This window comes from Fusarium fujikuroi, chromosome FFUJ_chr01 (assembly GCF_900079805.1).
Source record: "Fusarium fujikuroi IMI 58289 draft genome, chromosome FFUJ_chr01".
NCBI classification, from domain to species: Eukaryota; Fungi; Ascomycota; class Sordariomycetes; order Hypocreales; family Nectriaceae; genus Fusarium; species Fusarium fujikuroi.
This window is the reverse complement of record NC_036622.1, coordinates 2,761,062-2,777,028: the sequence shown is the minus strand read 5'-3', so window position 1 is coordinate 2,777,028 and position 15,967 is coordinate 2,761,062. Positions and strand designations below refer to the sequence as shown.

At 47.7% G+C, this 15,967-nt stretch overlaps 4 protein-coding genes; 3 read left to right on the top strand and 1 right to left on the bottom strand.

The window, feature by feature from the left end:
- Window positions 1-796: 796 nt before the first annotated feature.
- Window positions 797-1,556, top strand: FFUJ_01251 (uncharacterized protein; the record flags this gene model as incomplete). XM_023580806.1 has 3 exons in its annotated part: window positions 797-1,361; window positions 1,416-1,468; window positions 1,521-1,556. The coding sequence occupies 3 exons, from the start codon at window positions 797-799 to the stop codon at window positions 1,554-1,556; spliced, it is 654 nt and encodes a 217-aa protein (XP_023424297.1).
- Window positions 1,557-1,955: 399 nt separating this feature from the next.
- On the bottom strand, window positions 1,956-5,327 carry FFUJ_01252 (uncharacterized protein; the record flags this gene model as incomplete). XM_023580795.1 has 3 exons in its annotated part: window positions 1,956-4,499; window positions 4,557-4,850; window positions 4,905-5,327. 3 exons carry the CDS (start codon window positions 5,325-5,327, stop codon window positions 1,956-1,958), a joined length of 3,261 nt encoding a protein of 1,086 aa, XP_023424296.1.
- Window positions 5,328-7,229: 1,902 nt separating this feature from the next.
- On the top strand, window positions 7,230-8,704 carry FFUJ_01253 (uncharacterized protein; the record flags this gene model as incomplete). XM_023580784.1 has 2 exons in its annotated part: window positions 7,230-7,362; window positions 7,419-8,704. The coding sequence occupies 2 exons, from the start codon at window positions 7,230-7,232 to the stop codon at window positions 8,702-8,704; spliced, it is 1,419 nt and encodes a 472-aa protein (XP_023424295.1).
- Window positions 8,705-14,650: 5,946 nt separating this feature from the next.
- On the top strand, window positions 14,651-15,696 carry FFUJ_01254 (uncharacterized protein; the record flags this gene model as incomplete). XM_023580772.1 has 2 exons in its annotated part: window positions 14,651-15,509; window positions 15,566-15,696. The coding sequence occupies 2 exons, from the start codon at window positions 14,651-14,653 to the stop codon at window positions 15,694-15,696; spliced, it is 990 nt and encodes a 329-aa protein (XP_023424294.1).
- Between the last annotated feature and the right edge of the window lie 271 nt (window positions 15,697-15,967).

Genomic DNA, 15,967 nt, shown 5'->3' with positions numbered 1-15,967 from the left:
TTTGGGATCAAGATCTTGAGTTTACTTTGTCCCCTACGCTACTCTGTAAGTTAGTATGGAGGTTGAGATATGATAAGGGTGAAGGAAAGACGAGTACGGAGTAATAAAGTAGTAATTGGTGATAGAACTACTAAAGTCATGGCCGTGTTCCTCTTAATTCTGTTCCATGAGATGTTAGCATAATGCTATAGTATGTTTGTTAGAGATTGCGTCTCTTAGCTAGGGTATTATCCACACCTGACGGCAAGATGCCAAACCAAATTCATCATATTGCTTCCTGACTTTATCATCAATAGGCTAAGTAAATAATCTCAGTCTTTTTCTCTCTCAGGACCAAGGTCCCAAGTTTTCTTGCCTCCTTTAGTTTAGGTGGACTCTAACTAACTTACTCTAAACGGGTTCAGTTCTCGTTTTGAACTAAGATAGAAGCTTCCAGGAACCCTACAATTCCGCTAGTAAGATAAAGTTACCATGCCATCAGGTTCAGAGCCTCATCCTTCTCCTCACTCTTATTCTCACTCTCAATCTCAGCTGCCACATGCCGAGCTTCATCATTGGTTCGATACCCCTCATCGAACTTGAGAGACGCCATGCGTCATTCTTGGGTACCTATCCATTCATAGAACCATCTGGCAAAGTCCAGGCATGTACGGAACTCTTCACTTATAACCAATACTGCCTGGATCTATATTGACTTCCTCATGTCTGGTCCAACCATCGACTATAAGTTTAACCAAGAATATCATTCTCCTGATAGTCATAACATCCAACTCGTAACCGTTCATCCACATCCGCAATGTCTGTGGTCTTTGAATCTCTTCTCATCAAGTTCAAACCCATTCTGGTTGAACACCCCGAATCCCCTCCTGCTTCTTTCTCATCTGTGACCGATCACCTCAAGTCTATTTCTGGGGTCGAGTCCGTGTACCTTGGAAAGCCCCTCGAGAAACCTGATTACTGGGTTCTGGGTATCCGTTGGGCCTCGCGCCCAGCCTATGATGCCTTCGTTTCCGGCTCCGCGGCCACCGATTGGCATGCCTCTTTGCGCGCCCTGCTGGCCGAGCACCCTGTCGTCAGTCCAATCGCAGAGTATATAGGTCATGCCGAACGCGCCCTCCATGCACCCATTACTGAGTTTTGTACTTGTTGGGGCGCTGATGAAACCTTCACGGAGGAGAACATGAAGCCATTCGCCGTTGCTTGTGAGGAGGGTGGGTTGGCTGGGCTTCATGGCTTGGCTTACGGCGAATTTGTACAAGGACAACATGAGAACCCTTCAGTTATTCCTGGCCGAGCATCTAGGCTACTGATGGGGTGGGATAGCAAAGAGGCCCATTTGCAACACAACAATAGTGGAAGTGGTAAGCCTCATTTCTTGATGTTGCGCCATCACTACTGACTGAATTGCACCACAGTAATTGACGATAACGTATACTATCTGCTTGCTCGGAATAAGAGCCTTGAAATAGTGAGCCGTCTAGGAACTTATAGAGAGCGCGAGTAACTAACATCTCATGTAGTATCATGTCCCTTTCAAAAAGCTCTGGGAGACTTAGTTTCACGCCCAATGGGTGCAGATAATATGACGAGGAAAATGAACAAGGTGGCATGGCTCCAAAGGTGCTGTTGCTAAGGCTGTAATACTTTCGGATCAGTTAGAGTGATTCTGGGCAAAGCTACGGATATATTATACAATTGATATCGTTTTCTTATTTCACTGAATATGAGAATAATTACATATCTAAATAATAGAGGAACGACTATAAAAATAGAATTGCTCATATGGCAATAGATAGCTTTTCAAAAGGAAACGCCTCATTTGCTAGTAGACTTCTTAAAGCCCAGTGAATAATACGAACATCTCATTTAAGGTATTGTTTGCGACCGCCATCCCGTACTCTAAGTCCAATTCAGCAATAACAACTATGATTGATATGAAGTAGAAGATACATTAATTACATTGCAGGTTTCTTTTGCTCCTCTGATAGAAACCAGTTGTCTCGTCTCTTGGCTCTTTCTTCGGCCGCGGTGAGACCACTCCTAAATGCTTCCCATGTCTCCCCAGTCTTTGCAGGGTCACTCTCATCATCCTCATCGTCCGCATCGTCCTCATATTCTTCCTCAGAGTCATCGTCTTTATCGGGTGGGAATTGATTCATAAAGTTGCCGAGGCCCCCTTTTGTAGCATAATCCCAGTCATCTGACTTATCTGACTCCTCTGAGTCGCTCGAATATTCTGGATTCTTCTCGCCATCCGAAGTGTATCGATATACCTTCTTTCTCTTCCTCCCCACACGTTTTGAAAAGGTATGAAGATGATCGCGATCATCGTATCTCTGCAGCTCTAGTCTGAGCTCATGGTCTGTCGGTAAGCGAGGGGTAACGGCATCAGCAAGGTCTGAACGCCGAAAAGCCTGCTCCACTGGAGTCACTCCTGTGGTCGTCTTGATGCCCACCAACTCCTTTAACAAAAGATCAATCTCAGTGCCAGTGTCAATCTCATACACATGGACGCTTCGTGTCTGCTGCATCCTGTAGATGCGTCCAATGACTTGATCTCTCAGTCCCGGCGCCCAGAAATGCTCTGTAATTATTAGATGAGAGCCGCCGTGAAGGTTCAGTCCAGTGCCACCACATGAGGCGCTGAGGAGAAGGATAGTAGGGCCTGCTCCGTTGAGATTAAACTCTGTAGTAATGCGCATTCTCTCTTCCGCTGACTTGATGTTTCCGTTGTAACTCGCAGTTTGGATATCAGGGAGTTTTCGAGTAAGATACTCGTGGAGCATATCAAGGAACTTGACTGATGCAGATGCAATTACAATCTTCTCTTGAGGATGACTCTGGCGCAAGTTCTGAACCAAATCCATCACCCGTCTTGCTTTGGGTGATAATAGTTCCTCAGTTGTCATTGCTTGAAGATGCTCCTTCCACATCTTCGTGGCAGAGGTGTTAGGTAGCCTGGGTTTCCTTGTATCGTCGCGAACGCTCTCATCCTCGACTATAGTTTCTCTGGTCAAATGTTCATTGTCAGGGTCATAATCCAGATCCTCTTGGTCCTGTATGTAAGTGAAGTTTGCGTCGCTGTAAATGGTTTGTTGCAGGGCCTCTAACTCTGGAGTTGTCGGTCTGGGAGTGACTCTAGGGGCGTCAATGGCTTCGCCTTCAGATTGCTGACTGACGGAACCACCGTCATGGTCGCCCATTTCAGTGTCATTATCCATTTGACTCAATAAAAGATTCCTTGGTATATCGATCCTGAAGCTCAATAGTCTCATCGATTCTTTGAACTCTTCGTACTCTTCATTGGAAAGATTGTCGATAGGTTGAAGTTTTGGAGTGAGAGTTAAGTCTTGAGCGACCTGACCTGATCGGTCCTTAATGTACTTTGATATAGCATCGCGAAAAGGATCTTCCCGGAGTGTGAACTCCATAAATTCGAGTGTCGACATTGTAGACGTCCATTTATGCACAATGGTATCAACATTGGAGTCATTCTGGGACAGGGATTGAGCAGCCCATTGCAGGAAACTGAACAATAAACTTTGAGAAATGGCTTGCTCTGCAAAGAAATCGGGTAAAAATCTCGAGGCCACCGTATCCCTGTGTTTTACAATTGCCTTACGGTCCAGAAAACGTTGAAACTGGCCGAGTACATTAGAGAGTGACTCAGCTCTGGCATGCTTCCCTTCCTCGCAAGTGCCATTGGAGCCGATAAGAAATTCGTGGGTTGCAAGATGCTGCGCTCTGCTGAGATACATAAGCCCACTATGGACTTGAGCTTTCCGGTATGGATGCTTTCCAGGCAGGCTTTTGAGCCCCCAGATCTTGATTCGTCCCTGCGTCGTCATGGCCAGTATGGTAAGGTCTACAGACCTCGGAGAAAAAGGTTCCATCTCAATTTTGTGTTCCATGAACCTCCCGAGACCTAGCACGGATTTTGGTCGCCCCAGAGTCATTCCCTGGACAAGATTGACAAAAAGTTCCAGGAATGGCCCTCTAGGACCCATTCGACCAACGTCGCTTGGTTCTAAGGGCGGCGTAGCGAAGACATCTCTGAAATGAGCTGCAGACTGGAATGGGCTTCCGGGTAGGAATGATACAAGTGAACCGAAGTCACTCCAGGAGTTGTAGGCCGGCGTTGCAGTGAGCAGGAACGCATGATGATAGTCTAGAGATCGAATGGCCGAATATAATTGAGAGTCATCATTTCTTCCATCGTGAGCCTCGTCGAATATCAGAACTGGGAACCTTTTGTCTAGTGCGGCATACAGATCCGAATGCAATGGTTGACTTATGCGTTGTCGTTTATGCTTCGGGAAAATGGACTGGGCAGTGTAGATATCATAGCCATGAACCACGGAGCTGAATAGCTCCTGTTTCTCCAGATCAAGGTACCTCCTTTTGAGGAAAGAGTTTGAGTATATGACAACGTCGTATTCCAATAAGCGTCGAACTGAGATATTCGAGTTATCCAGAATGATAGTTCTTGGGCGATATTCCTATAATCGATTGTTAGCTTAGGTTTGCTTGGTTCAGAGTCACTCGACTCGACTTACATCGTTGAAATGAGTGATCGTCTCCTCATACCACTGGGTCAAACAGCTCATGCGGGTCACAACAAGCACCGGGCCGCATTGAGGAAGCATCTCATCTCGCTTGAGCAACGCTGCCACCAGAGCTGACAGGGATTTGCCAAGGCCCGTTTCATCTGCAAGAATCAGTCCCCGGAGTGGAGAATTGCAGGCATCGAGTAGCTTCATCACCGCAATCCTTTGCCATGACTGCAATTCAGTTCTCAGCCAAGGAACTCTAATGACGTCAGCAGAAATATCATTTCTCGTGACAACGGACTAGACAAGTCTGGTTAGCACTACCATCAAGAGTGACTCAGTGAATCAACTCACCTTCAGCGCCATCCATCCGTCCATTTTCAGATACTGGACGATATGTATGAGCTTGCCGTCTAGAGTCACCCCAAGACGACTCTCTGGCTCTCGATACTTTTCAGATTCCCGGCGCATGGGGTTTCCGAGTGGCGGAATGACATCTTGCTGCTCTAGGTAATACTCTTCATGACGCTCTTGCTTTTGTTGCTTTAGTTGCTTTTGCTGCTCTTCGATTTCAGCTTTATCTTCATCTTTATCTTCATTTGCATAATCTTTCTCCTGTCGGATGTCCAACATAAAGCGTCCGCTGAAGAGTGACTCGTCGATTGCAGGTCCAGGACTATGGTATTGCCGTTGTCCTGCACTCGTATGGGCATCATCAAGGATAGGGTCGAGGTATTGTTTGACGAGCCTGTCAAGGCGACTCTCATCAGGAGGCATGTTGGACTGTTGAATAGCAAGCTCGGGTAATAGCCAGTACAGTCTGTAGTGAGTCTGCGGGCTAAATCAGGGCGAAATTCTCCTGCGATAAAATAGAAATGGAGGGAAAGGAAGTCTAGGGAGGCCAAGGAAGAAAAATGAGATGAGAGGAAAGGAAAGTTAGATCCCTTTAAATACATCTCAAGAGCCGCGCAGCCATGGCGACTGTGATTCACTGCGGCGACTGTGATTCACTGCGTGTACACTGTCTTAACCTTTTGGTCTCCGATCGAACTAAAATAATAACGAAAATATGGGGATAAGACTATTCTAACCACCTCATGGATTGATTCTCATATACAGTGAGAATATGATCCCGTATTCCCGGGGCAGATTAGCAACACGAATAGCAGCACATTGTGAAGCTGTAATGGCTAAAGATTAATAAATTTCTACGGGTGTTGTTATTCTCTTGTATTCATGCTCCTGTCGATATACGATTGCTCTTATGCATCGCTGCCTACCCTGACAAGAGGTAACGCTGCGGTCGGCCATCGACAGATGATCGAGTAGTCTACATTGAATAAGATAAGAGTCCAAGAAGACTTCGGATTAAGCTTTGATCAGATTCTATGGGAAGTAATAAAGTCGACAAGACGCAAAAACGCGCGGCACTCCAGCGGGCTGAAGAGTCAGACAGTGACACTCCCTAAGAAAGCTCCGACTCCGAAAGCGGTGTCTAATTGTCCATCGCCGACTCTATTATCAGCGGAAAAGCTCACAGCGAAGATCGTGCAACTGACCGGCAAATGACATGTCTAAGCCAGTGAAACATTATGGCCGCAAAGCCATAACCCGCGCAAAGAACTGGGCCATCGACGACGCCTTTCATGCTTTGGATGAAGAGTTCTAGTGCAGAAATGTCGCAAGCAACCCAGAGGATTTTGTTGCAGGAGTATGCCGTCCATAGGAAGGTGATCCAGGCTATCAGCTTTGGCTTGAGCTCAACGGCGAGATTCGACAGTACTTTAAAGTTGCTGCAGATTCTCCAGATAAGCAAGGGAGCCATAATACTATGACCAGAAAGACCATAGATGCAGCACGTACAGCTATAGATACCTTCTATGGCGACCAAAATGCTGATGCTGATGGAGAGCAAGTACCCTGGGAACAGGCATTACCTAAGAGAGCAGAATGGATCGTCGGCCGCTTTGCAGCCCCTTTCACGGATGCAACTCAATACTGAGCAATGCTGCCTCTATACCGGGGATACTCAAATGGATGGACGTCACGGAACCTGGTCCCGAAGCCCGAACCTCTATTGAAGGAGATGATGAGCTTCAGGCCAGGAAAGGGGCAAGTGTGAGCGCGAGCGGATAGTGCACACAGTACCGAGCACGAAAAGAAGGGAACGACGGAGGTTGAGCTATAAATACTTGGAAGTTTCCCTTATCGCAAGATTCTTCAAATTATAATGAAATCCGGAACCCTGTTGCTATGTAAGACTAGATAATTCGCTGATTGTTTGGGTGGCCTCGGGGAGCAAGAAAACACCAGGCTTTGATATAAGGTATTAAAATAAACTTAGTAAAAGGTATCCTAAATCTACCCTAAATCTACCCTAAGTTTATCATAAGTTACCTAAATCTTTCTGCTATTTAGGATCGAGGTGCTAAGTCTTCTTTTCTTCCTAGATACCTAGAGTGGTCGAGGATTTGATGTCGTGCCAGTCACGTGGCGTGGCGTGAGTTTTCTAAAGTACCTCTCTACGCGCCTTTCAATTGCGGACTCCCTAGGTACCAATGCGTCATTCACTTCAGTTTTGGGTTCCAGGTACCTGGTACACAATATTACCAGGAGTGTTCAAAACTGAAATACGTGCTCAGAGCTATCTGTAAACATTACCCTTGACTTTGAAGCAACATGGTTGCTGGGTACCAGCGGCTGAATGAAAAGAAATCGCAACCGAATCCCAATGTTGTCTTCATCAAGCCCTTAGAGGGCCCAGATAAACAGATAGCTCAGGACTTTCTTGAGAGAATAGCAGCACAATGTCGTGAGTTAACTGGTTTCCTTGTGCAGTAGTACGGTATTGATATTTGTCCTTATCAGGTCCCATCATGCGAGAAAACTACCTGTACGTTACTTCGCTAGAGGAGTACGAGCCAAATCGTGAATTCGTTGGACGGAATTTTAATGCAGGCGAAGTCGTGCAACTCGTTCTCAAGTCGCCCAGCACTGGCCGCTGGCTACCCTTCAAATATGTGCAGATGGTCATGATGCATGAGCTGGCACATTGCAAGCAAATGAATCATTCAAGAGCATTCTGGACCGTTCGAAACGTGTACGCTTCTCGAATGCACGAGCTTTGGTCCAAAAACTATACCGGAGACGGTCTATGGGGAAGGGGTGCCAACCTTGCCACTGGCGAATGGGAAAAGAATAGCGTGCTTGCTGATGAGGTTCTACCAGAGCATCTCTGCGGAGGTACTTACAGATCACGTCGCAAGAGACGGGCCAAGCCGCAACTGTCCTATCAGGAACGAAAGGAAAGACGAATCTTGAAGAAGTTTGGCCAGAATGGGGTCGCTCTCGGTGCCGATGAAGAAGAAAAGGTCAAGTTAGAGAGTGGCAGGAAGATTCAAGCAAAACCCCGGGTTGCGGGAAGCATGAGAGGACGCGAGCTTCGGGCGGCGGCGGCACTCGCTCGCTTCGAAAAGCAAAAGACAGAGCCTGATACCATCAAAGATAATGACGAGACAGATTCCGGGAGCGGCAGCGAATTTGAGGACGAGCCTGGAGAAGATTCTAAGGATGCTGTCGATGTGAATGGTAAGAGACTACTTGATGGACAAGGCCGGGGCATGGTCAAAGTCTGTGAAGATGAGGATGGAGATGATCCTGGGGCCAGAGATGAGAGTCGGGAACTTCTAAGAATGATTAGGGGCATCAAGAGGGAGTCCCCTGAGTCACAAGTTACAGAACCATCTCAAGAACCTAAGCCTCAAGATCTCAACAGCCAGTCACCACCAATAGCGGCACTTGCTAGGGCTACCAAGGTAGAACTCACAAGAGGAGCTAAGCAGCCTGAGATGCCAACGACATCAACAAACAATGCAAAAGCCACCAAAGGGCCCCCTGTTTCGCCCCCCCAGGGTTCAGCTCGGCCAGCCGACTCGACAAGCAAACAGGCACGCTCTGGCGGAACTTGCTCCATGTGCTCTTACGACAATCCTAATTTAGCACTTACATGTGCAATGTGTGCCAATGTATTGGATGCCTCAACAACAGACTCGTGGCAGTGTTCAAGCGACGCGTGTAAAACTACACAGTATCGCAATGCTGGCGATTGTGGGGTTTGTGGGTTGTGTGGTCAAAGAAGAGCAGAGGCTGCGTAAAATCGCAGTGAACCAAGCCCTTCTTATTAGGAAGAAAGATTCTGTTTGACGACAGAAATATTGAGTAGTAGGCATGGCGACTCCTTTTAGCGATACTGAGACGCAAATGCATCGAATGATTTATGTAGTAATGCCGCAGCACTATAGTAGACTAAAGTCCTTACTGGCGATAATGATGATCTTAAAGCAGATCGCATTCAGAGACATGTATTGCATGATATTAGAGCATCGACGTTCTTGAATCAGACATGGTATGAGCATCGAGTCTCTTGTCTGAAGAACAGGAACTGGGCAAATCTGTCTTTCATGAAGCACCAACAGCAAGTGACAAACAGAAAGCTTCAGCCATCTATCGGCTTCAAATATACCAAGGACTACAGTCAAATGCTGGATATTCCACTTATACATTATGCTAATCTCAAGATTGATATCATAGACATGCAATGATGTTTATATGCTTAACTATATGCTATGAAAGACGATCACAATAAAAATATCATTATCACACATTTTTTCAAAGATGAATTTATTTCCACTCTATAGCACTTATAGTTGTGACTCTTACCATTTTGTTCAATTCTGGTGCATCAAGTTGGGTGCATTGCAGTTCATCGAGTGAGAGCACTGGCTTGGAAAGATCTTCTCATTGCTTGTCTTGGAGCCTTGATGACTACACAGGATTCGCTTTCATGAGGGATCAGCGGAGTCCCTATTTACAAAAGGCTAACCTCCATGTTGAACCTGACCTGCGAACAAAAATCCTCCCTCCATATGTTCTCCAACTCCATGTAGGGTAGTATGTTGCTACGTGTAGCTCGTTCCGAGACGATCTACAATTTGTGAGTACTGTCACCCTACAGCAACATCCTCAAAGTCATACCAGTTTGACCTTTTTTTCTTCATCATATCATGCAAGTTTCGGCAGGAATATCGTGCTTCTCATGCCCTGGTGATGACCAAGGGCTGCGTCACAGGCTTGAGGTAACGGGAGGGTCTACATCGGTTAGTGACAGCCCACTTACACAGTTGTTTTCTTTCATGAGCTTTTCCGTGGTGAGTTGTAAAATGGCTGAAGAGTTACAAATGCGAGCGATGGTGCTGGAATGAGTTGCAAAGGAGTGGTGTTTCTACGAAAGAGCGGCGGTCGACTGCAAATCGAGAACCATTCATGCTGTCAAGGGAACAAAAGGAGGAGGTGCATTGCTGATGGGGAGCGGGCCGATTGACCGGCGGCGGGGTTCAGGTCATATTCGATGCGAGTAATAGGCGAGGGAGGGCCGAAGACAAGGTGAGAAGAAGGACGAAAGAAATGCACGGAGCGTGGGGAACAAGTTAAGATAAGGTGGGAGTGTAAACAACGGCGGTGAAGAACAACAGAGCGGAGAGTACTGAAGACGAGTAGAAAATAATGGGAAGATTAGAAGAATAGACACAAATACGATATGCAAGACAAAAGGTTGAGCCGTATGCTTCAAAGACAGGAGACAAAGAGGAGGGGATTTCGATTAAAGGTGAGAAAAGAGTGAGGAATGGGGATGAGACAGGAGATGGGTGAGGGAACAGCAGATTCCAGTAAGTGAAGCACATAATCATTCTGTTATGTAGTGTTTTCTGGCGAGGATATCCATTGGATGGCTCGAATCAGATCGACACGCTCACCAAGGTCCAGACCTTCAAGAACATGGGTGGGCTTGACGCTGATGATGTTGTCCCCCACCCACCATCAGGGACAGACCTACCATTGAGCTAGTGTGTATTACAGTGCAGCAAACCCATTGTTCGGCTGTGGGCTGCAAGCTGTGGCATCGTGGATAACTTCCTAGCTTTGCATCCCCTCTTTGACGCTATCTATGCACCCACAGGTGGCTATGGCCGCCACCAAGTTCGCCAATCTCTTGCTGGTGTGATGGCCAAGACCCAACCTCATCCCTCCGATTCATGGTCTTGGATTCCAGACAATGCGATTCCATACATGAAAATTTTGTCTATAGATGGCTGCTATCAATTCAACAAGTCCACAAAACTGCCACCCCGGACGGTGAATACCAGAAGCAACAGGCCTCAACGAGTATAGGCCAACTAATCGTCATTAATCAAGAGACAGGTAGTGTTGGGCGAGTTGCATCGAGCACATAAGACACCAAAGAGGGTGTAAAGGGGTTGAGGAATCATGATCAAAAGCTCAAAAAGACAGACAGGCTGTCGAAGTCGAAAGCCAAAGCCAAGGACACCAATGCACCTCAGCGGCCGAGGATGCCGTGAGCCGGTCTCGGGAGCATGTGGGTGGACGCGGGGTAGTATTCCCGGTTCATGATTGGCTATCTGGAGGTTTGCTTTAGACATTAAACAGCGGACCAGGGCCCCGTTACGCTGTTTTTAGCTTCCAGGTAGTGAACTTAACCGTGCGTGTTTAGTCGGAGTTCAGACCTCCTGAATAACGTGGCATTTGGGGAAGTCCAAAGGCTAACAGTCGCCGTCCGTTTATGGATTCCCCCGTGGAAGAAATAACCATGAAAGCATTGAAAAAAAAGAAAAAAAAAGACAAGATGTCACGTAGACACAAACATGTGGAATGTCTCTAAAAAGTAACACGATGGGCTGTACTTTGAACAGCGACAGGTATACCTGCCAACATGGAGTCCCAAAACGCAAACGAGATGAAAAGGTTGCTGCAATCATTGCTAATAAATGCCGGAATATGGATATGGCATGGTGATGACGACTCTGCCACCCACCGTGTGCCATCGCTTCATAGCGCCCAAATCCCCGAGCGATGCTGATCGCTGTTGAAGCTTGAGATAACACCAGACAGGAGCATCACTTGATCTAAGATGCTCGACGCTAAAAGCATGGACCAGGCCGTGTGTGATGCAAGGTTTTGACAAGAGTCATGTCAAGGGGGAAACTGAGGTGTGATGGGCTGCCAACAGCTGAAATTGGATTGGACATGAGGTCGAGTCAAACTGTCAACATGTTCAAGAGTTCTGGGCGGGGGGGCCTTTTCAGCACCAAAGCTAAGCTAATGAAGATTACAGTGTTTCGTATGCACATTACAGTTACGTCGTCGGTATCTTATCATCGCATTCAATCCCCCCTCCCACCAACCTGTTTGCTGATGGCGTTGCGGTGCTAGCAGTAAGCATATGGGCTTGTCTGATGACAAAGAGGCTAGCAACGCCCAAGAGTTTCGCTTGCTGGACTGTCATTATATTTCTGGACACCATGCTCAGTTTGGCACATAATAAGACACACAGAATTGGTAGTTGGTGGGCGACCTATCACAAGTTATTGTTGGCTCGGTCGTCTGTCGGTGCTTCGTGCTGTAGCAGAAAGTCGAGATAAGCTGGCGCGAAAGTGTGAGATCGAGAGAAACCTCTGATGATCCTCCTCCAGAATCGTCACATCTCCATCTCTGTTGCTGCTGTTGAACTGTGCCTGTGAGGCAGAGTCGCAATCCCTGCGATAAAATGCTTGAAAGTTTGTCTCAGTTGGTTGTTGCCTTTTCGTTACAGAGAACTACCTACCCCGCAAAATGGCAAGCATTCCACAGTACGTATCCATTTGTGACGTAGACGGGACGCGCTGGGATCGCTTTCCGTTGCGGATGTTCTAAGGTGCCCTACGAGGCGCCTTTTTCGAGATAAGATTGGCTTACTGGGGCGGTCCCTTTACACCCGTTTTCTCCGCAGTCAACCAAACGGCGCTAACAATGGTCTGTGTGAAGCCGCAGATGCCGTGGGGAACAGGGACCAGTGGGGCGCATTACCCAGGGCCTGCTATAAGAGGTAAAAACTACATGCAAGAGGTCGAAGCCCAATATGGAATTTGGTCATGTTGTCCGGCCACCAGAAGAAAATGGGCATGTATAAGAGTTGGCGTGTTCATAGATAGATGTTGATGGGAAAAAGGAGAAAAGGGCCAGGTGTCATGTGTCATGTGTTTTCTACGCGAGGTAAGTAGAGGAGAGCAGGGAAAGGTCTTGTTTCCGTTCGTCAACCGAGGAGAAAGTATCAAACCCAGAGAGACAGTACCTGCGATAGTCGTACCTATAGTTAACTACCTATCAAAGCATGATGATATAAAGGGAGATAAGGTATTGCTTCCTCTTTGTGAGTCATCTTGACTGGACAATAAGAGACGTTCGTGAATGCCATGTACCTTTCACGTGCCCTCAATCTGAAAAAAGGCAAACACACAACTGTGAAACTGCTAATACCTACGCTACTACGGCTCAAGCTACGAAGTTCGTCGGCTACATCAAGAAGAGCGGTTAAACCTACCGGTGGTGTCCCCCCTTCCAATTCTGCTTCATTGCCCTATTAGGACGTGCCCTGACAGCTCAAAACGCTTGATCCAGCCCCGAGAGAGCTTCTGACATCGCAGCGTTCTTCTTGGAAATGAAATGTCTGACATGGATCATCAGTAGACGAGAATGTTGAACCGGGATGGGCGATCGAGGAGGTACTCTGCCTCACAGGTCCCTTAGATTGTTGACTGAAAAACTACGATGTACCTCAACGCATCCGCCCTCAACGAAATATTGCACAAGGATAGATCATCATTCCTCGGTTCTATAGCCAAGAAAATCCACCAACAGCCTCTCAACACCAGTCCGCGTGGGTACGCTATGTTCTACTTCTGATGCAATCAGATCTTGCCGATATGGGCTTCGGCAGTCTATCAGCAGTGATAGATGAAAAGAGAACCGCCTATCCAACCGACTGTTACACAAACGAGATCTCCGAGTTACGAAGTTCGAGTCCAACTGACAGCTACGTGGGAGCCCAAGAGACCATAGATATCAAGATTAGTGACCGGGCAGATACCCCAGACCGAAATAAGCCATTAGCCTCTTGTTCAGAAGTTCAGATCCAGAACTGGGTAAGCGACAAGAGACAAGGGTTCAACCCCAGGGCATTCTCCATTTCTTTCGGGAGAGGACACCCTCCACGATGAACCCTTGAGCATTTGTACAGTGCTGGTTAGGTACCTAGTGCCCCACGACGCAGATTTGCCCTAGGCATCCTTGAACAGCTTGGCCAACCCCGATCCCGATTCCGGCGGGAAACTCCACTCTGCAGCGACTACGTCACTCGACCCCCAGGGCTCAATCTACGCGCTGCAGCCATTTCCCTTCATTTTGCCCCATCTTTTCTAGTAGAGGTCTCATCCGTCACTCAAACCCCCCCATCACAGAACGACCTTGAAGCTAGCCGCGACTGCATGTACCGGCGTCAGCTCGACAAACGAGCATACATACATGCCTACCTGCTAGCCTGCCTACCAAAGTGGTCCACGAACCAAAGGCCCCCCTGGTCGGTTCTTGAATGCTACCGTCCGCCTCAGATCCTGGTCTTGACTCTTCACTGACGGACGACTCTCGATTTCATTCTGGCCTGAGTTAGTAGGTAGACTAACACTGATTGATGCTGATACCTTGGGCATGGATGTTGCGCCGGTCTCGCTCGATTCTCAAGTTGCCGCTGACTGCCGATTTCCCCTCCAACGTTGACCTAAAGGTTGCCTTTTACCCAAACCGGCAACGGCGATCTCTCATCGCTAACCAGCTGTCTCTTCTCCCCTGTTTTAGAGTTGATTTGACCCCATTTCGTCCTCTTCACCAACCCATCACTGTCCCGCCTTATCAACCCTCGGTTCCCCCCGTTCCCATCTCGGTTTTCTAAACTCTTTCTTCTTCTCTTTCTTCCCCCCTTTACTCGACCTATCGCGACTTCTTTGTTCTCATTTTTAGGATTGTTCACCTCTTAGAAAACGCTCTCGGCAGCCCACAATTCTCTAAACACCATCCCACCATCAAATTCACGTGAAACGCTGTTGCTGCCATTCTCGAACCACTCTGGCGCCATTACCTGGCATATCTCCCCATATCACAACATCTTCAAAACTATAACTATCGGCGACTGCTGTCGTTCTTAGTCGCCCATCATGTCCACAGACACAGTACCCCCCAACAATAACACCAACGCCGAAATGTACACACGCAACAGACGAGGATCAATCACCCAGGCTGCATTGACCAATCTCTTTCAAAGAGGCAACTCGGTTCCCAACAGCAACGGCTTTCCAAATCAGTCCTCGGGTCCAGTCGACACTAGTCGTCGACGTCTCTCCGTGACCACACTTGGTCTATCGGGCACTTCGCCCACAAACACCTCTTTCATTCGTCGAGGCAGCATGTCGACAAACTCCAACAACTCGGATTCTATTGATGAGAGTGCCATTGAAGATGACGACATGTACTCCAAGACTGCACCCACAACACCATTCGTTCGACGAATGAGCTTTGGCACTTCGAACATGCGCAACATTCGCCCAAATGGAAGCCCTGGCAATGGTAATAGCCCATCCTCTCCTCCTACTTCTCAAAACGGGCGCCCCGTCCCAAGTGGTCGGAAGGCGTCGCTTGTTGGCTCCCCCAGTCAAGGGTCCAGCCTTGCGGCAGCTTTGTCTGCTGGACGTCGCCCCAGCCTCGCTTCTTCTGTCACACAGGCAAGCAACACCAAAAATCCAAGAGCCACATCTGACAATTTTATTTCGCGCCCAGACCAGCAGGGTTTCAACTGGTCCGAGCAGCTTAGATCTCGTGCCGAGAGTTCCGTCATCGGTGCTCCTCGGGCTTCCTTCTCGCTCGCCTCCTCCTCCCCACCCCGGGGCTCCATTCACGACCGCGCGAAATCTGTTTCTGAGATGCCGCAGCCTCCTGCCCAGGCTTCTTCTGTCAAGCAGCCGCCGAGACAGCCTGAAAGACCAAAGCCTGATGCCTTTCAGGAGAGAATTTTGAAGGGTGATTTCTACATGGACTGAAAGCATCCACACCTCAGATACATGTTCACTCAAAAGATGATAACGACGACGATGATGAAACCAACAATGACGATTCGCCCACCTTGCCACAGTTGTCCGGCGCTCCTAATAGCCGTATGCTTCCTTCTAAATTCCAGCTGCATTGCGCAATTTTGTTCCTGACATGATTTGCCGTTTTCAGCAATTATCCCTTGAAGGAGATCTGTTGCTGAAAACATGGCTTTTATTTTGTTTTATACTTTTGGTGTTTTGCAATGAACTTTTCTAGCGGGATCTATGGAAAATGCGAAACTGGTCACAAAAAATGCAAAGCTGTATCAAACACTCAAAGGCGTACAAAGGAGCGGTAACAGGTTATCTTGAAACAAGGCATTGAAGGACGGTGGGAGGGGAAACTTCGAATTATAAATCACGACAAGAGCGAGCATAGGGAATATT